The sequence below is a fragment of the Heloderma suspectum genome, chromosome 1 (assembly GCF_057233095.1).
Source record: "Heloderma suspectum isolate Gila_16-S chromosome 1, 16-S_ref, whole genome shotgun sequence".
NCBI lineage: Eukaryota > Metazoa > Chordata > Lepidosauria > Squamata > Helodermatidae > Heloderma > Heloderma suspectum.
Window position 1 is genome coordinate 440,716,904 of NC_139458.1, and position 24,897 is coordinate 440,741,800.

The 24,897-nt window shown below is 58.5% G+C and overlaps 1 protein-coding gene across 2 annotated transcripts; it reads left to right on the forward strand.

The window, feature by feature from the left end:
• Positions 1 to 404: 404 nt before the first annotated feature.
• EMILIN1 (elastin microfibril interfacer 1) lies at positions 405 to 20,952 on the forward strand. 2 transcript variants are annotated; one of them, XM_084834881.1, is made up of 8 exons: positions 657 to 835; positions 11,421 to 11,546; positions 12,201 to 12,400; positions 13,707 to 15,686; positions 15,855 to 15,962; positions 16,870 to 16,887; positions 18,285 to 18,422; positions 18,922 to 20,182. In XM_084834881.1, exons 1-8 carry the CDS (start codon positions 657 to 659, stop codon positions 19,254 to 19,256), a joined length of 3,084 nt encoding a protein of 1,027 aa, XP_084691007.1. In that variant the 3' UTR covers positions 19,257 to 20,182. The 2 variants fall into 2 exon arrangements, with proteins under 2 accessions (XP_084691099.1, XP_084691007.1); XM_084834973.1 differs by lacking the exon at positions 16,870 to 16,887 and having other exon boundaries at positions 405 to 835; positions 15,855 to 15,969; positions 18,922 to 20,952.
• Positions 20,953 to 24,897: the final 3,945 nt, after the last annotated feature.

Here is a 24,897-nt window from a genome sequence, read left to right on the forward strand (position 1 = left end):
GTGCCAAGGCGAAGGGCCCGTGCGTGGTGGGTCCCTGGCCACCTCTTGCCCTGTGGCAGGGACCTCGCCCAGTAGCGGTGCCGTGCTGACTCCTGTGGGCTGCGCTGGCCCCTGCCTGGCCCCGCTCGCTCTCCCATTCCTGTTCCCGCACCCCCCGCCCAAGCCGAGGGTTCTGTAACGAGAAGCAGATGTGAGCAGCGCAAGCCCGGCGTGGGGGGCGGGGCGGTGAAGCCAGAACTGGAGCGGCAGAGGGTCCCCTTGCCCTGGCTGGCTGACGGGGATGTGCGGAGGTCCGGGCCTGCCCAGGGGCGAGGGAGCCAGCGGCGGGGCAGGGAGCGGGGGAAGCCCAGGACGGGGCCAGCTGGCGGGGGGAGCGGGGCGCGGGGGCCCGGGGCTGCCAGGCAGGAAGTCGGGGGGAGTGAGCCCGCCCGCGCTGGGAAGTTTGCAAAGCTGCCAGTGGGTGAGGAGCGAGCGAGCTGCTGAGCAGAGCCCCCTCGGCCTGCGCCCGTCCTGCAGGCTCCGGGGAAAGGAAGGCAAGCGAAAGGAGAGCGCAGGCCTCTTGCTCCGGGCAGCATCACTGGCCCTGCTCTCAGGGCCAGCGGTCCGGGCCATGTGCAGCTGACCAGGGCCCCAGGACAGGGCGACAAAGACCTGGGATGGCCGGCCCCACGGCCCTCGCCTACCTCTGCCTCTGCTGGGGTCTGGTGGCCAGGCAGGCTTGGGGCATGAACTACCCTCCCAGGTACAGCCTGTACACTGGGGCTGCCCTGCCATTCACGCAGCTCCAAGGCACCTCGCAGGCACCCAATGGCGCACGGGTTGCCAGCCGCCACAGGTAAGAGAGCCACCTCCAGGGGAAGTTGTCACAGGTTTGGGGCAGGGAGACAACAAGGCCATTTATCCTGAGCCTTTGGGCCTCCAAAAATCAGAGGTAGGGACAAACGGAGAGGGTGTCCGCCACGATCTCAGGAGTCTTCAGAAGCCTCCACAGGCACAGGGGAAAGCCCTTTCTTTGCCTGAGGCCATGGGGAGCCAGCCATGGCCATCAAGAGCGCACCATGCTGCTGGGCTAGTGGACCATGGCCTGCTGGCGTGAGCAGGCAGTTGCCCTTGTTCCTTGTGGGATGGAGGGGCCCTCTTGGAGAGGACTGGAGAACTGAGAAGAGGGTTTGTTGGCTAGTTTGGATACTTATGTCCCACCCTGCAGCCAGTTATCAGGGTGGCTATCCTGTCCTGGCAGTTGCTAATTAACATTCACTAATTACTTTGAATGTATGCACGTTTAAAACTGCCCATTGCTTAGCACTGAAGTTGAGCTTGAGGAAAGAAGGCCTGTGTAATGATAAAATGGTTTTAAATCTTAAACCAGGAGGGGGAGGCAAGCTGGGGGGGGGGGGAGCCAGGAGGCTGCCCCACCCCCATTCAATAGGTTTCATTTATTGTTGGATTGTATTTTTGCTATGATAACGGACTGTGCCCTGAGCTCCTAAAAAGGAGGACAGGCAACGTAACCATGATGGGTCTTGGATCAATGTAACCTTCCCATTTTTGTTTGGGGGGCACATTCCCAGGCTGAGGGCGGACAGTGCTGTCTGTCTGTGTATGGGAGAATGCAGGGTGGGTGTGCCAGGAGCTGGTGGTGCCTGTGTGAGTGGGGGCAGGGGGCTGTGACGCTCTGGGCCTCATGAGGCTGCAACAGATTTGTGACGTCTCAAGGAACCAGAACGGAGGTTCTTAAGAGTTTGGCTAGGGGGAGGAGGAGATGGGGCAGTGGGTTCCTTGGACTCCCAGCAGGGCGTGTCAGACTCCTTGCTTGCTGGCGTGGGGGAGGCAGAGGGGGGAGTGGGAGTGGAACCAGAAGACCTGGGATGTGGAAGGATGCCACGCCTGGGGAGCCAGTCAGGCAGCCTAGCTGGGGGTTGGGGGCAGTGGGGCAATGCATCACAAGTCGGATTTCACAGCCACATCAGCAGAGAATGGGAGTCGGCAGCAGCATTGCCGGGGGGGGAGAAAGGGGGCTCAGCAACAACGGGTGGTCTTTGGCAGAGCTGGGGGGCTGGGGAGAAAAACCCAGCCACACAAGATTGGGTCATCTGTATACGCCGCCTCCATTCCCACACCCCTTCTTAGTATTCTGGGAGTTCCCCAGCAACCTAGGAGGGGTTCTCCCCAGCTTTTTCTCCAGCCAGGCCCCTCCTCATGGGCTGGTTTTGGGGTTTCTGAATTACAAAATTTATTTGTAATTAGATGAGTTGGTTACACGCCCTCCAAGTGGCTTACAACAATAATGGCCAAAACCATCCAACAATCACTATGAAAACACACAGAATCCGTGCACATGTCTCAGATCTCCAAAACTTGTCCAAACCGATGAGTTTTAACCATCTGCTGGAAACTCCCAATGGAGTGGGGCCCTGCCCCTTGATCCCTCTGGTAGATCACAGCGGAGGATGGTGAGTGGAACTCAGAAGCGCTGGCTGGGCTGAAGATGGCCCCAAATGGTCCTGTCCTCTAAGGAGAAGCCCCCCCACTTGTGATAACTCTGTGGGGCAAGGAAGGCACTCTGCACATGCTCACAGGGGCATATGAAAACCATTCTGAAGCTGGGGTCCCTAGCTGATGCATCTGAAATGGCAAAGGTGACAACAGCAACTCAGCAATGACTAGGCAGCCTGACTCTGGCTCAGACTGGCCCGAGCCAGGAATGGGGAGAGGCAGCTGCTGGCCTGTGGGCTGCCTCTCCCCATCTGTGTCCCCCTGACCAGGTCACCCGCCTTCATCGACGGTCCCTGGGCCTCGGAGACCCAGCCAGGCAGAGATGAAAGGGTCCTGTGACCTGCTGCTGCCACTGGGCTGCTGGGCGGGTGACCATGGAGTAATGACCACCCTTTGCAGAGTGCACTGCCAGTAATGCCCCCCCCCAGCATCTTTTCAAGAGGGAAAGCAGGGAAGGTGTGTGGGGCCATTTCCTCCGTCACTCAAGACCCAAGAGCAGCTCTGCTGCTCCCAGGCATTGGAGCAGCTGGGAGAGCCCTTGAGGGTACCAGGCCCTCGCCCAGCAGCTCTGAACAGGCCTTTCTGCACAGACTCCAAGGCACTTGCCTCCCTCCAGCCCTTTGGGGCCCACCTGGCACATGGCCCTCACTGGAAAATTTGCCATCTGATGCCTCTGTGTGGCCCCAGAATTTCCCACGGTCCAGGGACCCTTTTCATCCTACAGCACTTCTTTAGCTAACCAAGTCAGGACTAATAATAATAATAATAATAGGAGCAGGAGGAATGAGATGAGCTAATCTGGGATGGGGAGTGGCTTGAGAGAGAGCCAAAGTGGCTGCCCAGAAACAAGTTACAAAAATAGTTTTTACTCTGCCAGGCCAGTTCCCAGTTCTTTATGTCAGGATCAAACTAGGCAAGGTGGAAGTGGCATGAGAGAAGCCTTGTTCTCCTGCTGAGCATGCGCACTGGCTTTTAAAAGAGACTAGCAGCACCTCAAAGACACAGTTGCAACCCTATGCACATTTCCTTGTCAGGAAGTCCCATTGAACTCCATGAGCCCTATGTCCAAAGCAGGCTTCCATACAATCAGGTGGCGCCAGTTCTGATATGGCAGAAGCTTTTGTGGACCAATGAAATGTATTGTGGCAGAAACAACGGTACCACCACAAGAGTCTGTTGTTTTTCCTGCAAGAGACTAACGAGAGCCCCCGCACACACGGGAATGTGTCACATCTCCCTCTTGCCCCACTGTTGCCTCCGGCCAAAAAGGTTTCAGAAACAACACAAGACCTTCCACATCCACTTGCGCAAAAAGGCAAACGTGGGAAGAGAATTCACACTACTGAGACAAGTAACTTATTCACACGTCATCTGACTAGCTTGGTTTTTTAAACTTGAACAGGTGTATCTGAGACTCACCTGATCAAGAGACAACACAACGGCCTTAAGGACAGACTTCACTCAGTGATAGATTTACAAATCCTTACTGAGTGTTTGGGGCTTTAAGAATTAATGTATGGGCAGTGGTCTCTGAAACTTCTTTCAAGCTAGATAACACAAATTTGGTATTAAGAAATATATATTTATTGCTTAAACAGTCTAAGGGCACAATCCTGTGGCCGCTAGTCGGCAGCTAGACAGCCATAGGATTGGTTGGTTCCTGGAGAGTCGACCTCCACCCCGTCCCATGCCGCCTCAGAAGAGCAGTGTGGAGCAGGGGAAACAGGGCATTCTGGGGACGGGGTGGGCGGAAGTACTGGTGTGACATTTCCTGTGCATCGTCCGGCCGCCCCTTCGGTGGCGAGAGCGGGGAGGAAATCCGCTCCTTACCACTCCTCCCACCCTGCACTGGATAGGTGGTCGTCCCTGGGTTCAGAAGAGACCATTGATGACGACAGGATTGCTCCCTAAGAGATTATGTTTTTGTTATGATGAGGTAGATCACAAACATTTCTAAATAAACACAAGTTATAATCACTAAACGTATAATGAAAATAGTAGCAAGCATATCATAGAATCATAGAATAGTAGGGTGGGAAGGGGCCTACAAGGCCATCGAGTCCAACCCCCTGCTCAGTGCAGGAATCCAAGTCAGAGCATCCCTGACAAGTGGCGGTCCAGCCTCGTCTTGAAGGCCTCCAGTGTGGGAGAGCCCACCGCCTCCCCAGGTAATTGGTTCCATGGTCGTATTGCTCTAACAGGATGTTTTTCCTGATGTTCAGCCGGAATCTGGCTTCCTGTAACTTGAGCCCATTATTCCATGTCCTGCACTCTGGGATGATGGAGAAGAGATCCTGGCCTTCTTCTCTATGACAACCTTTCAAGTACTTGAAAAGCGCTGTCCTATCTCCCCTCAGTCTTCTCTTCTCAAGGTTAAACATGCCCAGTTCTTTCAGTCTCTCTTCATAGGGCTTTGTTTCCAGCCCTCTGATCATCTTTGTTGCCCTCCTCTGAACCCTCTTCAGCTTGTCTGCATCCTTCTTAAAAAGTGGTGCCCAGAACTGGACACAGTACTCCAGATGAGGCCTAACCAGTGCTGAGTAGAGGGGAATTAGTACTTCCTGCGATTTGGAAGCTATGCTTCTATGAATGCAGCCCAAAAGAGCATTGGCCTTTTTTGCAGCCACATCATTGTTGGCTCATATTCAGCTTGTGATCGACAACAATGCCAAGATCCTTCTCGCTTGTAGTGTGGTTGAGCCACGTATCCCCCATCTTGTAACTGTGCACTTGGTTTCTTTTTCCTAGGTGCAGAACTTGGCATTTATCCCTATTAAATGTCATTCTGTTGTTTTCTGCCCAGCGCTCCAGTCTATCCAGATCACTTGAATTTGGTTTCTGTCTTCCAAAGTAGTAGCTATCCCGCCCAATTTGGTGTCGTCTGCAAATTGGATCAGCATTCCCTGCACCTCCTCCTCCCAGTCATTAATAAAAATGTGGAAGAGCACGGGGCCCAGGACTGAGCCCTGCGGTACCCCACTCGTTACCTCTCCCCAGCTGGAGAAGGTCCCATTGATAAGCACTCTCTGAGTCCGATTCTGTAGCCAACTGTGGATCCACCGGATCGTTGTTTCATCTAGCCCACTTTGAGCTAGTTTGCTCATCAGGATATCCTGGGGCACTTGTGGAAAGCTTTGCTGAAGTCAAGGTATATGATGTCCACAGCATTCCCACGGTCTACAAGGGAGATTACTTGATCAAAAAATGAGATCAGATTTGTCTGGCAGGACTTTTTGATATTGTTAAGATAGTTATGGTTTTCTGCCCGGTCATGTGGCCCCACAATGGAAAGGCCTTGTGGCTGGCCAGTCCCTGAGCGCCATGGCATATCCAAATGTGGAAATAGAAATACAGTCCAAAGGGCTGGTGAGGGGTTGAAATACAGAGGGACCAGAAATGGGTTGGTAATTTCTTATTTTTATATTTATTTTATTTATTACATTTATATATTGCCCAATTGTTGTTGTTCAGTCGTTCAGTCGTGTCCGACTCTTCGTGACCCCATGGACCATAGCACGCCAGGCCTTCCTGTCCTGCGCTCTCTCCCGGAGCGTGCTCAAGTTCATATTCATTGCATCCGTGATGCTATCTAGCCATCTCATCCTCTGCCGTCCCCTTCTCCTTTTGCCTTCAGTCTTTCCCAGCATCAGGGTCTTTTCCAGGGAGTTTTCTCTTTGCATTAGGTGGCCAAAATATTGGAGCTTCAGCTTCAGTATCTGTCCTTCCAATGAGCACTCAGGGTTGATTTCCTTTAGGATGGACTGATTTGACCTCTTTGCAGTCCAGGGCACTCGTAAGAGTCTTCTCCAGCACCACAGTTCGAAAGCATCAATTCTTCGGCGCTCAGCCTTCCTTATAGTCCAGCACTCACAGCCATACGTTGCTACTGGGAAAACCATAGCTTTGATTAGACGGACCTTTGTCGGCAAGGTGATGTCTCTGCTTCTTACTATGCTGTCTAGGTTGGCCATAGCTTTCCTCCCAAGGAGCAAGCGTCTTTTAATTTCATGGCTACAGTCACCGTCTGCGGTGATCTTGGAGCCCAAGAAAGTAAAATCTGTCACTGCTTCCATTTCTTCCCCTTCTATATGCCAGGAAGTGATGGGGCCAGATGCCATGATCTTAGTTTTTTTAATGTTGAGTTTCAAACCAGCTTTTGCACTCTCCTCTTTCACCCTCAACAAGAGGCTCTTGAGATCCTCTTCGCTTTCTGCCATTAGGGTGGTATCGTCTGCATATCGGAGGTTGTTGAGAATTCTCCCGGCAATCTTAATTCCGACCTGTGATTCATCCAACCCGGCATTTCTCATGATGTACTCTGCATATAAGTTAAATAAGCAGGGTGACAATATGCAGCCTTGTCGTACTCCTTTCCCAATTTTGAACCAATCGGTTGTTCCATGTCTGGTTCTTACTGTTGCTTCTTGACCCTCGTACAGGTTTCTCAGGAGACAGCTAAGGTGGTCTGGTACTCCCATCTCTTTAAGAATTTGCCACAGTTTGTTTTGATCCACACAATCAAAGGCTTTAGCGTAGTCAATGAAGCAGAAATAGATGTTTTTCTGGAATTCTCTTGCTTTCTCCATGATGCAGCGAATGTTGGCGATTTGATCTCTAGTTCCTCTGCCTCTTCGAAACCCCGCTTGTACTTCCGGTAGTTCCCGGTTCGCATACTGCTGAAGCCTAGCTTGTAGGATTTTGAGCATCACCTTGCTGGCATGTGAAATGAGCGCAATTGTGCGGTAGTTTGAACACTCTTTGCCGTTGCCCTTCTTTGGAATTGGAATGTAAACTGACCTTTTCCAGTCTTGTGGCCACTGTTGAGTGTTCCAGATTTGTTGGCATATTGAATGCAGCACTTTAACAGCATCATCTTTTAGGATTTCAAATAGCTCGGCTGGAATACTGTCATCTCCGCTAGCTTTGTTGTTACTAATGCTTCCTAAGGCCCACTTGACTTAACTCTCAAGGATGTCCGGCTCAAGTTCAGTGACCGCACTATCATGGCTATCAGGGACATTCAGATCTTTCCTGTATAGTTCTTCTGTGTATTCTTGCCACCTCTTCTTAATCTCATCTGCTTCTGTGAGGTCCCTGCCTTCTTTGTCCTTTATCACGCCCGTCTTTGCACAAAACGTTCCCTTGAGATCTCCGATTTTCTTGAAGAGATCTCTAGTCTTTCCCATTCTGTTGTTTTCCTCCATTTCTTTGCATTGTTCATTTAAGAAGGCCTTCTTGTCTCTCCTTGCTATTCTCTGGAACTCTGCATTCAGTTGGGTATATCTTCCCCTTTCTCCCTTGCTTTTCACTTCCCTTCTTTCGTGAGCTACTTGTAAAGCCTCATCAGACAGCCACTTGGCTTTCTTGCATTTCTTTTTCTTTGGGATGGATTGAGTTGCTGCCTCCTGAACAATGTTACGGACCTCCGTCCATAGTTCCTCAGGCACTCTGTCTATCAGGTCTAATCCCTGAAATCTATTCCTCACCTCCACTGTATATTGATAAGGGATATGATTTAGGTCATACCTGAACGGTTTAGTGGTTTTCCCAACGTTCTTCAATTGAAGCCGAAATTTTGCAAGAAGCAGCTCATGATCTGAGCCACAGTCAGCTCCAGGTCTTGTTTTTACTGACTGTATGGAGCTTCTCCATCTTTGGCTGCAAAGGACATAATCAACCTGATTTCGATATTGACCATCTGGTGATGTCCATGTGTAGAGTCGCCTCTTGTGCTGTTGGAAAAGAGTGTTTGCTATGATCAGCATGTTCTCTTGGCAAAACTCTATTAGCTTTTGTCCTGCTTCATTTTGTACACCAAGGCCATGCCTGCCTGTTATCCCGGTGATTTCTTGACTTCCTACTTTAGCATTCCAATCCCCTATGATGAAGAGGACATCTTTTTTGGGTGTTAGTTCTAGAAGGTGTTGTAGGTCTTCGTAGAACCGATCAACCTCAGCTTCTTCGGCCTCAGTGGTTGGGGCATAGACTTGAATTACTGTGATGTTGAATGGTTTGCCTTGGATTCGTACTGAGATCATTCTATCATTTTTAAGATTGTACCCCAGTACTGCTTTTCCCACCCTTTTGTTGACTATGAGTGCTACTCCATTTCTTCTAAGGGATTCTTGCCCACAATAGTAGATATGATAGTCACCTGAATTAAATTCGCCCATGCCTGTCCATTTTAGTTCGCTGATTCCCAAGATGTTGATGTTCAATCTTGCCATCTCATGTTTGACCACCTCCAGCTTACCTTGATTCATTGATCTGACATTCCAGGTTCCTAAACAATATTGTTCTTTACAGCATCGGATTTTCTTTTCACCACCAGACACATCCACAGCTGAGTGTCCTTTCGGGTTTGGCCCAGCCGCTTCACTCTTTCTGGCGCTACTTGGAAATACCCTCTGCTCTTCCCCAGTAGCATATTGGACACCTTCCGACCTGAGGGGCTCATCTTCCGGCGTCGTATCTTTTCGCCTTGTGATACGTTCCATGGGGTTTTCTTGGCAAGAATACTGGAGTGGGTTGCCATTTCCTTCTCCAGTGGACCACATTTTGTCAGAACTCTCCGCCATGACCTGTCCGTCTTGAGTGGCCCTGCACGGCATAGCTTATGGCTTCACTGAGTTACGCAAGCCCCTTCGCCACAACAAGGCAGTGATCCATGAAGGGGATATTGCCCAATACTTCACAACAATTTAAACCATAAAATACAACACAATAAAACATAAGACTTCAAAAGTTTAAAAGTAGCACATAAAACCCAACCGCAGTTACAACCCAGGGAAAGCCTGGGTGAAAAGGTGCATTTTTAGGAGGCGCTTCAAAGATGCCACATTTTCTGTCTCCTGAACTGCACGGGGGAGGGTTTTCCAGAGGATGGGTGCCACTACAGAGAAGGCCCACCATCAGGGTTCTTCCCTTCATTTTGGTATTACCAGCAAGGCCTCCTCTGATGATCTTAGATATTGCCTGGGTATGTATAAGGCAAGGGGGTCCGCTAGGTATCCTGGTCTCAAGTTGTTTAGGGCTTTATATGATAATAGCATAACCTTGAACGTGGCTCGGTAGCTAATAGGCAGCCAGTGCAGTTCTTTTAACACTTGTGAGCATAGCTGCGTGTCCCAGCGAGCAGCCTAGCTGTGGATTCTGCACTAGCTGCAGTTTCTGAACCACGCACAAGGGTAGCCCTACATAGAGTGTGTTGCGGTACTCTAATCGTGAGACTGCCAGTGTGTGGACCATCATGGCTGTGCTATGCTATCCTATACAGGAACAGGCATAGCTGGCGTACCAACTGGAGTTGGTACTGGGTGCCCTGGGATCCAGGAGCACCCCCGAACAACGGAGCTGCTCTTTCAGAGGGGGCGCAACCCCATCCAGAACAGGCAACACCCCAATTACTGGCCCTGCAGCTCTGCCAACCCAGAGGGTCTCTGTCTTATCAGGATTCAGCTTCAGTTTATTGGTCCTCATCCAGGCCATAACTGCATCCAGGCTCCAGTGCAGAGCGTGCATGGCCTCTCCTGATTCAGATGTCACAGAGAAATAGAGCCGGGTGTTGTCAGCATACTGGTGACAGCTTGCCCCAAATTTCCTGATGACTGCTCCCAACAGCTTCATTTAGATGTTAAATAACATTGGGGACAGGAGGGTGCCCTGTGGCACCCCACAGTTCAGCTGCCATGGGGCTGAGGTACAGTCACCCAATGCTATTTTCTGGAACTGACCCTATAAGTATGAGTCGACCCACTGTAGAACATTGCCTCCAACTCCCAGCTCACAGAGGCAGTCCAGGAGGATACCATGGTCAACAGTATCCAAAGCTGCTGAGCAATCAAGAAGTAACAGGGTCACCCCCCCCATCCCTCTCCTAAAGGAGGTCCTCCATCAGGGCGACCAAGGCCGATTCTGTCCCAAGACCAGGCCTGAATCTAGACTGGAATGGACCCAGATAATCAAGTTAATCCATGAGTGCCTGTAGCTGAGAGACCACCACTCCCTCAAGCACCTTACTCAGGAATGGGCTGCTGGAGACAGGACGATAGCACAGATCCCTGGATCCGGGGAGGGCGTTTTCAGGAGTGGTTGTGCCACTGCCTCCTTCAAGGCAGGAGGGACCACGCCATCACACAATGATGCGTCCCCCCCCGATCCATCCAGTCAGCCCTTTGCGGTGAGCTCGAACGATGGGCAGGGGTCAGAGAGAGCAAGCATCTTGTCCACATCGTCGGGCTCCAAACATCTGTTACATTTGTTAAACCTTCCCTCTAAGGAGCCCAAGGCAGGATACACCCTTCTCTATGTTGTGTCCTTGCAACAACCCTGCAAGGTTGGTGAGGCTGAGAGTCAGTGACTGGCTCAAAGTCACCCAGGGAGCTTCATGGCTGAGTGGTGACTTGGACCCAGGTCTCCCAGCCCCAGTCCAGTGCTCCAACACCGGCCCACAGGAGTGTTTTTGAGGCTGGATCCACCTCTGACTGACCTCCCTTGAACCCTGGTCTGAACTGCTGCGATTTCATTTCTGAACAAAAGGTGCTGGGCCTCAAGCCTGCCTCAGTGCCCCCTTCTCTCTTCTAGAAGCTCAATCCTCTCATCTCAAATGGGTTGGGGCAACTTCCACTGGTTACTTGGGGTGGGTGCGGTTGCACTCTGCGCATGCTTAGAGGAACTGCCGGAAGATGCAGCCCCAGGAGTGATCCCACAGCTCATTTTCATCCCTGCCACCAAGTGTTTTGCACCCCTGCTGCCCTCCTTGGCCTCAAAGTGTGGCATCTCTGGGCCATGGCGGTCTGGAACTGGGAGGGGCTCTGGCTCAAGCGCTATTCGGATAGTCCTGAGGAGAGACAAAGGGGTTCAGCTGTGGCCAGCCCCTGTCCCAGCCACCCATCCTCACCCCCTGCCCCACTGCTCCCTTGCAGAAACTGGTGTGCCTACGTGGTGACACGCAGTGTGAGCTGCGTGGTGGAGGATGGTGTCGATACCTATGTGAAGCCAGATTACCAGCCGTGTGTTTGGGGGCAACTGCAGTGTCCCCGTGTCGTCACGTGAGTGTGGGCGGGCAGGCAGGCAAGATGGGGTGGCTGTTGTCCTTGGCATCGCAACACATCCTGCAGGGCAGGGAAACTGGGCCAGGACTGAGGGCAAGCGTGGGGCAGTGGAGGATGTGCCATGCTCTGGGCATCGCTGGCTGGGCGGATCCAGGGTCAGGCCTCCGTGGGCAGATGGGGGGAGAGGGCGGATGCCTGCGGCTGCTGCCGGCACACGCCCAGCCCATCAGGGAAACGCACTGCCCATGGGCCCGCAGGAGCTGCCAGACGGCCGCTGGGCCAGGCGCGTGGGAAGGGATCCGCCGCCTCCTGGTGGGGAAGCCCGGGCCTGCGAGGGGCTGGAGCGACGAGGCTGAGGAGGTGGGCCAAGCCAGAGGAGCCCCGGCCTGCCGCTTCTGCGGGGCTCGTGGTGGGGAAGGCGCACCTGCCGCCCGGCACTCTGCGCTGGGCTCTGGAGAAACCTTGCAGTGGCCCCAGGCTGGCAGGGGTGGGGGGAGATGCAGATACCAAGGGGGGCTGATTGGAGCTGCAGGGATGACGCCCGCCTCACCAATGCAGCGCAAAGGCCGCCAGCTGGCCCAGAAGCACGGCCCAGCTCCTTACTCCAGGCACACGCCCAGCTGCGGCTTCCCTTGTCTTTCCATCTGGCAGGTATCGGAGCTTTGTGCGCCCGCGCTACAAGGTGGCCTACAAGGCAGCGTCGGACACAGAGTGGCGCTGCTGCCCTGGGTACTCGGGCGATGACTGTGCCGAGGGGGGGGTGCCGCATACCACCTCTCGGCCACAACCACAGCCTGCCCGCCCCAACCTGTCTGGCTTTAGCAACACGCTCAGCAGCCTTGGCGGAGAAGGTACTGGAAAGGGCGTGTGGGAGAAGTGCTGCCCCCCAGCACTACACACAAACACCAGAAGAGCCCTGAAGCTGGACCAGAGCCAGAGAAGGCCCAGCTCCAGCATTCTGTGCCCACAGTAGCCAGCCAGATGCCCCAGTGGGAAGCCCGCAGGCCAGACATGTGCCACAGCGCCCTCCCACCCATGTTCCCTGGCAGCTGGGGTATACCATAGCTGCCACAGGCCCCCGCCCCTTGGGCTCCGACTCCCCCCTCCCACTGTGCTCTCCTCCCCTCCTGCCACAAGCAGAAACAGGGAGTTGTCTGCAGGCCGGCCCAGCCCAGAAGCACTCCACACAGCCTGGCAGATCTGCTGCAGCAGGTGTGGGTGGGGTGGGGGCTTCAGGGCATGTAACTGGCATCGCTGGACTTCTTGGAGATTAAGCCTTTGACAGCTGCCTAGTGCCCACGGCTCCAGCGCCATCTTCCCAGATTCCCTGTCCACCATGTCCTTCCCCGTGTGAAATTGGGTGAGGAGGTGTACAGGCGTGTGTGGCTTGGGGGAACTGCAGTATCTTTAATGGCTGCACAGGAGAAGAGGGGATTTTAGCAGGGGGCACGTTTCACACTCCTGCGTGACAAGCTGCACCTGCCAAGGCCCCCTCTTCCGCAGACAGGGGAAGCCCACCTGCCCCCTCGCGTCTGGTCGTCCTTGTCCGAGAGAAGACAAAGGCCAGCTCTGCCGAGACGTGGCCTCTTGCGCCAGCCATGCATGCTGGCCTCGGGGAGGGAGGCCCATGGCTCTGCCGGGCACAGGCAATGCACCCCCGGGGGCCAGATGCTGGGGCAAGCCCCGGGGAGGCCACCTGGCCAGGGGCTGCTGGAAGAGACCATCTGGAGGGGCCCTCGGGCCCGGCCCAGCGAGACAGGTCTCTTGGCCTTGGGCTCTTCCCCGTTTCGTGATCGAGGGTGAAAAGAAGGCTGAGAAGCAAAGCTGAGCCAGCAAGCGAGGCTAGCGGTCGGGCCCCTCGAGGTTCAGGACAAGGCAGCGCGGACTCGGGGAGCAGCCGGGCGCTTCCCGTAGGCAGCAGCAAGGGCAGCGGAGGCGCGCACGCCTCGAGGCCGAGCAGCCCAGCTTCGGCGCTTGCCACTCTGGTCCGGGCGCCCCGCACCCGCGGTGTCAGAGCCCGCCGAGGCCGCAGGCTGCGGCTGGCAGCAGCCCCGGCGGAGCACAGTGGTCACCGGCCGGCCAGTCTCTGCTGCGCTGGGGCAGAGGGAGGGGTCCCCCGGCCGCCAGCGCGTCTCCTCTCTCTTCTCCTCCCGGCAGGGCGCGGGGGCTCGGAGAAAGTGCGGCAGCTGGAGGAGAAGGTGCAGAGCCTGAGCGAGCAGCTGCGCGAGCTGCGGGCCGCCACGCGGGCCGAGCTCGCCGAGGACGCGCGCCGGGCCGTGGAGGCCGCCCTGAACGGCAAGCAGCCCGCGGACGCCGCCGCCGCCGCCGCCGCCGCCGCCGCCCACCCGGAGATGCAGGAGGCGCTCCACGAGATCCAGCGCCACCTGCGGCGCCTCGACGACCGCCTCTCCAGCCACGAGAGCGGCGGGCAGGGCGCGGGCGGCGCCGGCGTCCGCGGCGAGGCGCTGCGGGAGGTGGAGCGGCGCGCGCAGGAGCCGTGCGCCGCCTGCCTGGCCGGGGTGGAGGCGCTGCGGCGGCAGCAGGCCGAGGAGCGCGACCGCCTGCGGGCCCTCGAGAAGCTGGTGGCCACGGCGGGCCAGCGGACCCGCGACGCCGCGGACGCCTTCCAGCAGCACGTGAGCCGCCTGGCCGCCGAGCAGCCGGCCCGGGACTGCTGCCCGCAGCTGGAGAGCCGCGTGGCCGGGCTGGAGCGCCGCCTCGACGCCGTGGCGGGCTCCGTGGCGCGGCTGCACGAGCAGCAGGCCCCGAGCGGGCGCGGGCCGCCCTCGCCGCCCTCCGCCTCGCCCCTGGACAGGCGCATGGCGGAGATGGAGAGCCGCGTGAACGCCACGCAGCGCAGCCTGGCGGACCTGCAGGTCGTGCTGGGCGGCGCCGACGAGCGGCTGCGCAGGGCCGAGGGGCGGCTCGACTTCGCCTTCTCCCGCCTCAACGACTTCCAGAGCCAGGCGCACCGCGCGCTGGCCAACCTGTCGCGAGACGTGGGCGGCCTGAAGGACGGCAGCCTGCAGCAGCAGGGCGCGCTGGAGCGGGTGCGCGGGGCGGTGCACACGTGCACGCGGATCTGCGCCCCGCCCGGCGGAGGCCAGGACTCGCAGATCAGCTCCATCCTCGGCGGCCTGGAGCGGCGCGTGCTGGACAACGAGGGCCAGCTGCGCCTGCTGGGCTCCAGCCTCCACCAGCTCGACGTGTCCGGCCAGCTGCGCAGCCTGCACGGCCTGGTGGGCGCCCACGGCGAAGCCCTGAGCCAGCTGGCCGGCGAAGTGGGCGAGCTGGAGAGCCGGCTGGCGGGCGTGTCGGCGAGCGCAGGGCCGCCGGAGCTGCTGGCGCCGCACTCCAACGGAACCCGCCAGCGCCTGGAGAGGCTCGAGCAGGCCCTCGACGGCCTGGCGCGCCACCCACCCTGCCGCCAGGCCTGCGCCGAGCTGCAGGCGGAGCTGGCGCAGCCGGGCGCCGGCAGGAGGCCGCCGCAGGTGGGCGCGGCCGAGCCGTCGGGGGAGGCGGCCAAGCAGCCCCTGGACGGCTTCAGCGTGATCGGGGGCAGCTCCAGCGTCCACCTGCAGTCGCTGCAGGGCGAGCTCTCCGAGGTGATCCTGGGCTTCAGCTCGCTCAACGAGACGCTAGCCGGCCTGCAGGCCCGCGTGGAGAAGCACCAGACGGACATCCACGAGCTGGGCGCCACCAAGGACCGCATCATCGCCGAGATCAACCGCGTGCAGCAGGAGGTGACGGAGCACGTGGGCGAGAGCGAGGAGCGCTTCCAGGGGCTGGGCCGCGAGATCCGCCACTTCGGCGGCGCGCTGCGCGTCGAGGCCTCCGACTGCCGGCGGGCCTCCGGGGGCCTGGACCAGCGCCTGGCCAAGCTGGAGGGCGCCTGCGAGCGGCTGGACCGCGTGTCCGGCAGCCTGCGGAAGATCAAGGAGGGGCTGGACAAGCACGTCTCGGCCCTCTGGGGCTGCCTGCGCGAGGTGAACGGCACGCTGCGCGACCACGGCGCCCTGCTGGACAAGCTCCGCGGCAGCCAGCTGGCCGCGCTGCACGGCCGCCTCGACGCCCTCAACGGCTCGCTGCGGGGCCTGCAGGACCAGCTGCAGCGCCTCGTGCTCCAGGACTTCGCAGGTGCCGACACTGGGGAGGGGCGGCCGGAGGCGAGGGGCAGCGGGGTGCCTGCAGTCGCCAGGCCGCCTCTTGGCCGGGCACCAGGGCGGGCAGAGGCCTCGCGCCCGCCCTGCCTCGCCTTCTAGCAGCTGCTCGCCTGGAGCTTGTCGCTTTTCTCCTCTCCTTCAGGGCCTCCAGGACTCCCAGGCCCAGCAGGTCCTGTGGGCGGGCTGGGACTCCCGGGCCCAGTCGGGCCCCCTGGCAAGGACGGAAGGACCGGCTCCGTGGGGCCCCCAGGTGAGGAGTGGCCAGGCTGCAGTTGCCTGCCATGGCACTCCAGCCTGGCCCCGCGCTCCCGGGAGGAGCAGCTTCGCAGCCAGGGCCTTGGGGGCAGCAGCGCCTTCAGGCCCAGACCTGATGCTGACGCTGCCGAGATGCTGGTGGCGGGGGCGCATTCCGGGGTGCATACAGATAGTGCCAGCTTGCTTGAGCTTAGTGCTGTGGCTGCCAGCAGCTGCGTTTTGGGGAGGGGGTGCTCGGCCTTCTGGGGTGGGGGCAGCTGCGCAAATGCTGGGAAACTACCAAACTACTGGTCAGTGGCTGGGGGAGGGGGCCATCGGGGAACACGGGGGGCTGGATTGGGCCCCTGGTAGAAGCTCTGCTCCTAGCCTCTCGGGATCATTTTGCCCCAACACCCCCCTGCCCCGCCCTCTGGGGCTCAGGGATGAATGGCCTGGGAGGGCCTCAGGTGCCTCCCCCCCTCCCGTCCTGGCTGCAGCCAGACCGAGGATCATCAGTTGCAGCAAGGCCAGCTTTTCAGCTGGGGGGGGCGGGTCCCAAAGGCCGCTCTGCCTGGGAATTGAGATGGCCACAAGGTTCCCGCTTTTGCAAGCCAGGCAGAGCAGGGTGGCTGGGGTGGGATGCCTGGATTTCTCTGCAGAGGTGAGGTTGCAGGGTGTGTGCAGCTGCAAACACCCCCCCCCCCGCCTCACTAACTGCCCCTGGTGTGTACAGGACAGTTCAACTCCAAGTGGGGCATTTCCAGTCCGAGCTGCGGCCTTCGCCCACCACGGCAGCTCCAGCCCCTCTCCTGGGGCTCTGGGGCAGGCAGAGCCACGTGTATGAGAGAGAGGACAGTTCCTCCGCCTTGCAGCATCCCTTAGGAGACTCCCCGGCACTGATCAGGCTCCCTTTTCTCTTGCAGGTCTCCCTGGAGAGCAAGGTAATGACCGGACACAGCTGATGCGGGCTGCATGTGTGTGTGGGGGGGGAGGTATCACTACTGTTCTCTGCATGGGAGAGAGCTGGAATGGGAGGGGGGCTGGGGCTGGGGCTGGGGGGGGGAGGTGCCCCCCATGAATCAGGGTCTTAGCCCCTCTCGCTCTGCAAGGGTGCTGAGGACTGGCAGCGGCAGCTCCTCAAGCCCCAGCTGAGCCCAGGAGGCACCTGCAGGCAAAGCCAGCCCCCTCGCCCCCTGGGCGGAGTCCGAGGACGGGAGCGGCACCTTCCGGGCGATCTGCCCTCCTGCTCCCCCACCCTCGCCAGGGGCCCCCTCCGCTCTGTCATATTGGGGCAGGGATCAGAGAGAGTACTGGCTTGCGGGGGTGGGGAGCCTCAAACCTCCAAGGTTCTGCCTGCTGCATTTCAAATCAAGGGATAATCAGATAAAATTAATTTGATTAGATCCACCTAAAGAACATTAGTTATTGGGTGGATTAGAAGTGTACAAATACACATAAAAATACACATTAAAACAATTAAATAATGAATTGCCTTTATGTATATGTGTAGCTTCAGGGTGGCTTAGTGGTTAAGACGCTGAACTGCAGACTGGAAGGTCGGCAGGACAGCAGTTCGAGACCCGAGTGCCGCGTGACGGAGTGAGCTCCCGTCTTCAGTCCCAGCTTCTGCCAACCTAGCAGTTCGAAAGCAAGACATTGCAAGTAGATAAATAGGTACCGCCTCGGCAGGAAAGGTGACAGCGTTCCGTGCACCTTGGTGTTCGGTCCTGCCGGCCACATGACCACGGAAGCGTCTTCGGATAGCGCTGGCTCTTCGGCTTAGAAACAGGAATGAGCACCGCACCCTAGAGTCGGACACGACTGGTTGGGGACACCTTTACCTTTTTAGCTTCAGGGTAGGCTCCTTTCAGTGATGTGGAGAGAAGTGTGCCCTGCACTTGCAGTTTCGGAAGGCACCAAGGCCCTTGCTAGCAGGGGCCAAAGCACCTTGGTTCATAGAATCATAGAATAGTGGGGTTGGAAGGGGCCTGCAGGACCCTCAAGTCCAGCCCCCTGCTCAGTGCAGGAATCCAAGTCAGAGCATCCCTGACAGGTGGCTGTCCAGCCTCAGCTTGAATGCCTCCAGTGTGGGAGAGCCCACCACCTTGCTAGGTAAAGTTAATCCTAGGTAGGTTAATCCTTACATTAACCTGCCAGAGTACCAAAGAAAATGAGGAGAGCAACCAATTTCTATCCCCCCCCCCAATAAAAACTGAAAGGCGCATCTTCTCCCCCCACCCCGAGTGTGGTGTGTGGAACTGGGGCTGGGGTGCCACGAGGACAGGCAGGGAGGAAGTGGCGGAAAGGGTATCCATCAGCCTGCCTCCCACCCTTGCAGGGTTGCCAGGTCCAGCTGGAACAATGCCCAAGATCTCCTTCGCAGCGGCACTGACGGCAGCCTGGCACGTGGAGACCGGAACCGTTGCCTTCGACAGGGTGCTGGTGAACGATGGCAACGCCTATGACCCAGGCTCAGGTCAGTGGCCAGCAGAGGCGCGGGGCGGGCAGGGGGACAGGCTGAGGGGGGACAGAGCCGGGTGGGCCTCCTGCGTTCACCAACAGAGCCCTGTGGCTGGTCCAGCTGTGGGCCCGTGCCCAGCACCTGCTTCCACAGGGGCCGGTCTGGGGAGCCCGCCTGCAGGACCTGAGGCTGGCAGCACCCTCCCCATGGCTGGCAGGTATTCAGAGGCTGCCTCCAACCCTGCCTGGGGCCACCCGTGAGAGAAGCCATGGGGGCCTTCTCCGGCAGCACGGATGGCTCCCTCCCCATATCTCCCTTTTGGTCAGCAACTGTCGGCTCCGACCGCATCAGTGCAGATGGGAAGTTAGGATCTGCCCCACCTGAAGACACATCCCTTTACCCCTCCGTTGAGAGCTGGGCCCTGGCTGGGGGCTGGCTGGCGAGGCGAGGCCAAAGGCAAAACTGGCCCCTTGCCCTAGGATCCTCCTGCCCTGACGCGCCCCCCTCTCCACAGGGATCTTCAGCGCACCTGTCTCTGGCCGCTATCTGGTCAGCGCCATCTTGACCGGGCACAGGGGCGAGAAGATCGAGGCTGTGCTGTCACGCTCCAGCCAGGCCATTGCCCGCAGTGACTCCGCTGGGTACCAGCCCGAAGGCTTGGAGAACAAGCCTGTGGCTGAGCGCCAGCCAAGCGCCGGGGCCCTGGCAGTCTTCACCCTCGTTGTGCCCATGGATGCCGAGGAGACTCTCTGTGTGGACCTGGTGTCTGGCCGGCTGGCCCATTCTCCGGATGAGCCGCTGACAGTCTTCAGCGCAGCCTTGCTTTATGAGGAAGAGCTGGGGATCTAGGTGGGGGGCTCCCTCTGGGTGGGGAGTGGGGGCAGGCTGAAGCAGGCCCCAGCCCAGCCTGGAAAGGGCGGGCTAAGGAACCCCGCCTTGCAGCCCCAGCCAAGCCCCCTCTCCTTCTGAGCTGCTGCTTCTGCCACCCATCCAGAGCTTCTGCTACCCCAGAATTTAGGCTGACTGCTCAGCTGGGAGGGTGGGGTCATGAGCAGGGAGGGGTCCCTGCAGCACCAGGTCCTCCCACCCTGCTAGGAGCTCTTGCTGGCAACACCTGCCCCCTCCCTGCCAGCCTCAAGGCAAGAGACATGCAGACTCTGCCTCCCCAAAGGCACTGCAGGCTGAGAAGCAAGGGAGCACCGGCACCCTCTGCCCTGACAGCCTTCCAGGCCCTGGGCTGAAAGGGGCGCGGGGGGGGGGCAGCTCTCCAGCCAAACGCAGTGCATCAGTGCAGAGCCCTTCCAGACCTGGAGCGGAGGGGTGAGGGAGCCTTTTTTGTTATTTATCTCGTCTGTCGTACCCCAGAGAATGCACCCGTCCTCCCTCTTCCGCCACCCTTGTTCCACCACCAGCCACCTCGCTGTGCCACCAGCCAGCTTCCTGCCTTGCCTCACGCGTCTTCACCACTGGGGCTGCCTCCTCTAGCCTTGTCCACTGCAGAGCGGCTCAAAAGCCACCCCACACCTACCACGGAAGTGGCCGACCCTGGATTTCCACCCATGGAGCCAGCGCCACCAGTGCCGAGAGGAGATGCCCCTGGCAGCACTTCCGGCAGAGATGGAAGCCAGGAGAAGGGGGGGTGGAGGAGGAGGAGAGGAAGGGCCCCCAAGAGCACGTCTCCTGCGTGGTTCACCCCTCATATATATGCTGCATAATGGCCAAACTCAGCTATAGGTATAACGATAAAGAAACACACCTTTTTTTAAAAAAAACAAACCCTAAGCACCTGTGTTTTTGCTTTCGTGTGTGCGTGTCCCTTTGCGTCTCAGGAGGGAATCCCCTCCTTCCATCATTACCACCACCACACCCTTCATCTCATTCCATCGGTGCTTTACAGAATAATATCAGCAAAAATCATTTTCCTGTCTCAAGGAGCCAACAGTCTCCATTTCAGCAGAAACAAGGGCAGCCGGAGAAGGATGTGCATCAATGCAATTAAATGTATGTGGTACTGTGGCTTCAGGTTCATTTGAGGATGAGGACTCATGTAAGAAGGCTGCACCAAAGACTTCACAGAAGAGTTGGTTCCTGAGCAGAAAGCATTGGGTCATTGCCACAAGCTCTCAGCTGCTGTCACTTCTGTGCTGAGACAAAGGTGGGAGACTGAGCTGGGGGTGGCCCTGTCGTTCAGCACCGGGGGTGGGGCGGGGCTGCTTTGTGGGCTTTTCCAGTTCTTGAGTCTCAGGGAGGGTGATCCAAGCAGAGGCAGCCCTACCTGGAGGTGAAGTGGATTTGGGGTGCCATTAAGGGCAGCTTAGTAAGAGACTGGAGGATCTTGGCCAGACAGAATACAAGGACCCCCAAAGCTTATAACAACCTTTTTGGTTATTGGAGCAGGCCTCTGAGAGAGCCTGTATATACCCAATAAAAGAAGCCTCAGTAGTTACAGGGAGTCCAAAATGCTTAGTGGCATATTCGGTCACACACAAGCATGGTGGTGTGGGGTGAAGAATTACGTTAGGCCTGGCCTAGATATAGGAGTATTAAAACAATGAAAAAATAAAGTTACATTTATTTAAGAAAATTGGAGTTTACATGGCCATTTGGAAAAGTTCACACCCGTATGCACCTGGCCTGGGATGTCTGACTGGGTGGATCCTCGTGGACTTGGATGAGAAGAGTCCCTTGTTTCCTCACATGTCATCTCAGAGAAACAACAGGCCAGAAAGAACCTCCTGAAGTAGTGGGAGCAGCCTTGAATGCTCCAGTGCGCCTGATGGAGAGAGAGGCAGGCACGACCAAAGGTGCATAATAAAGGAGGAAATCAGCCCCATGATTTCCTGGGCACTGCAGTCAGGCAAGAAGCTCTGGACTCCATCACATGGGCAGAGAATGCCACATCATCGCCGGTTCTTTCCCCACCTGGTATTGCAGGACTGGGCCGTTCTCCTTAGATGGCTGTCACCATCACAATTGCGTTCTTCCTCATTCCTTATGACGGGGGTGGTGATGCCCCTTGGAGGCATCGCCACCTTTCTGCAAAAGAGCATTACACGCACTTGGGGCGTGATGATAATTCCTCCCTGGCTCCCACCCTTTTCCCTCCCCTTGCAGACAGCCCCCCCCGATCCCCCCCCCCCCGCTTTCCATTCAGTGTTTCTGACAATCTCACTGGGAATGCACAGCAGGTGGGTGTCCCTGCAGGTTGGGAGGCTGGCCCACTGCTCTGCTGACCTGCCATTCTGTTGCCTTGTTCAGAATGCTGCAGGCTGAAAAGGGTGAGGACCCAAAATGGTGCAGGTGTGAGAAGGCAATGTCCCACAGCCCATTGTTGCTGCCTTTGCCGTCATGACCACACCCCCAACAACCCAAAACAATTGCCCACAGCCCCCAACACACAGCGGTTCATGCTAGGCGAGAAATACACGGGGAGGTCATGGTGCTTCATTTGTGCATATTTGGGAAAATACATTTTTTTCTGTTTGAGGACAAGTGGGATAGGTGGGAGGAAACGGCGGGTGCAACAAACTAGAGGTGTGCTGGCGCCCTCTGTCTCTCCAACCCAGAAGGGCGACCTTGGGGGAACCTTCCAGTCCCGCCTTTGCAGTACACAAACAGGTTCATGAGTCAGTCCCTCTCGGCCACAGCAGCAGGGGAGGCCACTTAGCAATGGCCATGCAAATGGCAGGTGAGTTCAGGGTCCTTCACGAGGGAGGACTTGGGAGGTGTCTTGCTGGGAGAATTCCATTCCAAAAGGGAGCTCCAGGCAACGCAGGCACACCCGTCCAAGCAAGGGGGCTGCTCCCAACAGAGGTCTTCAGCTTCACAGTTGGAGCCGATTAAGCAGCCCGTCCCCTTCACAAAGACAGATCTGAAGTACGGGTGCAGAGCACCAGGGAGTTAATTCATTATTCTTTGTTACTTTGATGTTACCTTTGTTACCTTTTCCTCCAAGGAGCCCAAGGCAGCAGTCATGAGCTGCCCCCTCTCCATCTTATCCTCACAACAACCCTGTGAAGTAGGTCAGGCTGAGTCCATGACCGGCCCAGAGTCATCCAGGGAGCTTCCTGGCTGAGGGGGGCTCAGGCCCAGATCTCCCCATCCCAGTCCGACACATGTAACCACTGCAACCCGCTGGCTCTCCAGTTCTGCCCAGGCCTCATGGAGATGAAGGGGCAACAGCACGTCTGCTTGGGGAGCACCTGCCACTTTCCATGACTTGCGCAGGAGAACTCCCCAGTGGCTTGTGTTGCATGTTAACTGGTGCGTGGTGAGATGCATGGGTTGGGCTGGCGTGCAGAAGGCGCTTTCAATTTGCCCACCAAAACATCCGAGGCTGCCCCTGGTCTGGCAAGTTGTCTTCGGCACCCTGACCTCACGGTCCTCAGGTTATAGCCCCACCAGGGGTTTTGGCCGGGGGGCAAGAGGCATTACAGTGGGGCAAACATCAGCAAGGATGCTTTTCCTAAACTGAAATGGGGATTCTTCATCCTTCTGCAGGTTGTCTCATGAAGCCCACACCTGAATTCTGATCCGGTGCATAGTTCAGCATGTAGCAGCTAGAGTGTTGGACTGGGAATCGGGAGATCTGGGTTCTAGTCCCCACTCAGCCATGGAAGCTCCCTGGGTGACTTTGGGCCAGTCACTGACTCTCAGCCCAACCCACCTCACAGGGGTGTTGTGAGGATAAAATGGAGGCTGCGGCGGCTCATGTACACTGCCTTGGTTCCTTAAGGAGGAGAAAAGGTGGGACGTAAATGGAAGAAATAAACAAACAGTGGGCTTCTTTCTCCCCGGCAAGGGCCTGCAGACGTCCAAGTTCCCTTCTCCTCCGCCTCCTCATCGTGTTCCCCAAATCCCGCATTATTTGGAATGGGGAATGGCAATAAAAGCAGCTATGCCATTCTGGCCAAAGTGGGGCTGCAGCCTCCACAATGCTCCAGGCCCCTTCCCAGAATTTTAAGGGCTTTAAGGAAGGCCTAATCCCTGCGCTTGCAGAACGATGTAGCCTTGCCTGTATCTTTGGCTCTTCTCTTTTCTGTCCCCTGCGTTCACGTCGCTTTTCCCTTTGCAGCACCGCAGAGATGCGGCCCTTCCTCCCTCAGCGAGAGCCCGGCCCGCGCCGCGCTCATCCTGCCCCCCCCGGCTTCCGTTGTCTCCCCTCGGCGGGCTGGACCCCGCTGCCTGCCACCAGAGTCGCTCCCCTCCCAGATCATGGGCCGCCCCCGCATCGGTGTCTTCCCACCGCAGACCCCGAACAGGCGCCGGGTCCTTCGCCCTCAGGGGCGCCCTTGCTCTGCTGCGGCCCGAGGCTCTTCCCGGCCCGAGGCTCCCCTGCCCCTCCAGCGATGCGGCCCTTCCCCCTCGCCGCCCCTCCGACATCCCGCAGCCCCCTCCTCAAACGCCCCCCGCGCAACTCGGACTTAGCGCGTGCAAGGGGCCTCGGCCTCTGCCGCCCCCCCGCGCCGAGCTTGGGACTGGGGCCGCCCAGCGTCCCGCGAGCGCCGCAGGGGCACGCGGGGCACCCAGCGGCGCCGGCGGCTGTGCGGGGCGAGGGGCGGGCGCGCTGCCGGGAGGAGGCTCGGCGCACGCGGGCCCGCCGGCGTGCGGAGCGGCTGCCGCGCCCGACCGGGGCCGCTCCGGGAGCGGCGGCGGAGCCGGGCTCGGGCACGAGGCGCCGCGCAGAGGCCTCCTCCCCGTCAGGCGCGCGCAGGCCGCCGCAAGCGGCGAGCGGCCGCGACGCGCGGCGAGCCTCGGCAGCGAGCGGCGAGCGGAGCCTCTTTGCCGAGGCGCGCGGAAGCGCTCGTCCTGCCGCCCAGCGGGGCGAGACGCCTGTGGCCGGAGCCCGCTGCGGGCCCGTCTCGGGCAGCTCTTCCTCGGGGGCTGCCTTGCGCTCGGGAGAAGCCGGGAGCGGCCGCCCCGCCCCGGCTGGGAGCGCTGGGCGGCCACGGGCAGCCGCGCAGGGCCCCGGGGCCGGCCGTGGCCCGGCCGAGGAGCAGCCCAGCCTGCTCGGGCCGGGAGCCGCTGCCCCTCGCGCCGGCGCGGCCCCCGCTTGCCGAACTGCGGCAGCGCCGACGCAGCCCTCCGGACAGGAGCAGGCGCGCGGCGCCGCCCGCTCGAGAGCCGCCCTCGCTGGGGCCGCCTCTCTTCGGGGATCGTGCGGGGTGCGCCCGAGAGCGGACGTCCCGCCGGGAAAAGGGGCGCGGCCACTGGCCCCCACCCTGCCCTCCCTGCTCCGCGCGCACGCCCTCCGCTGCGCCATTATTTCTCCAGCGCACCTCGCGGCGGCGCGCGGCCGGGCCTGGCTGCTCGGGGCGGGGGCGGGGGCGGGGGCGGGTCGTCTTTTCGAGCCAAGATGGAGCCCAGAGACACACCGACGCCTCCAGCAGCTAAATGGACACCGCGGAGGCCGCAGGCGGAACAGGGAGCGGCGCCCAGCGTGCAGACTGGCCCCCCACCCCGCGCCCCCGCCACAGAGGAAGGAGGCCCA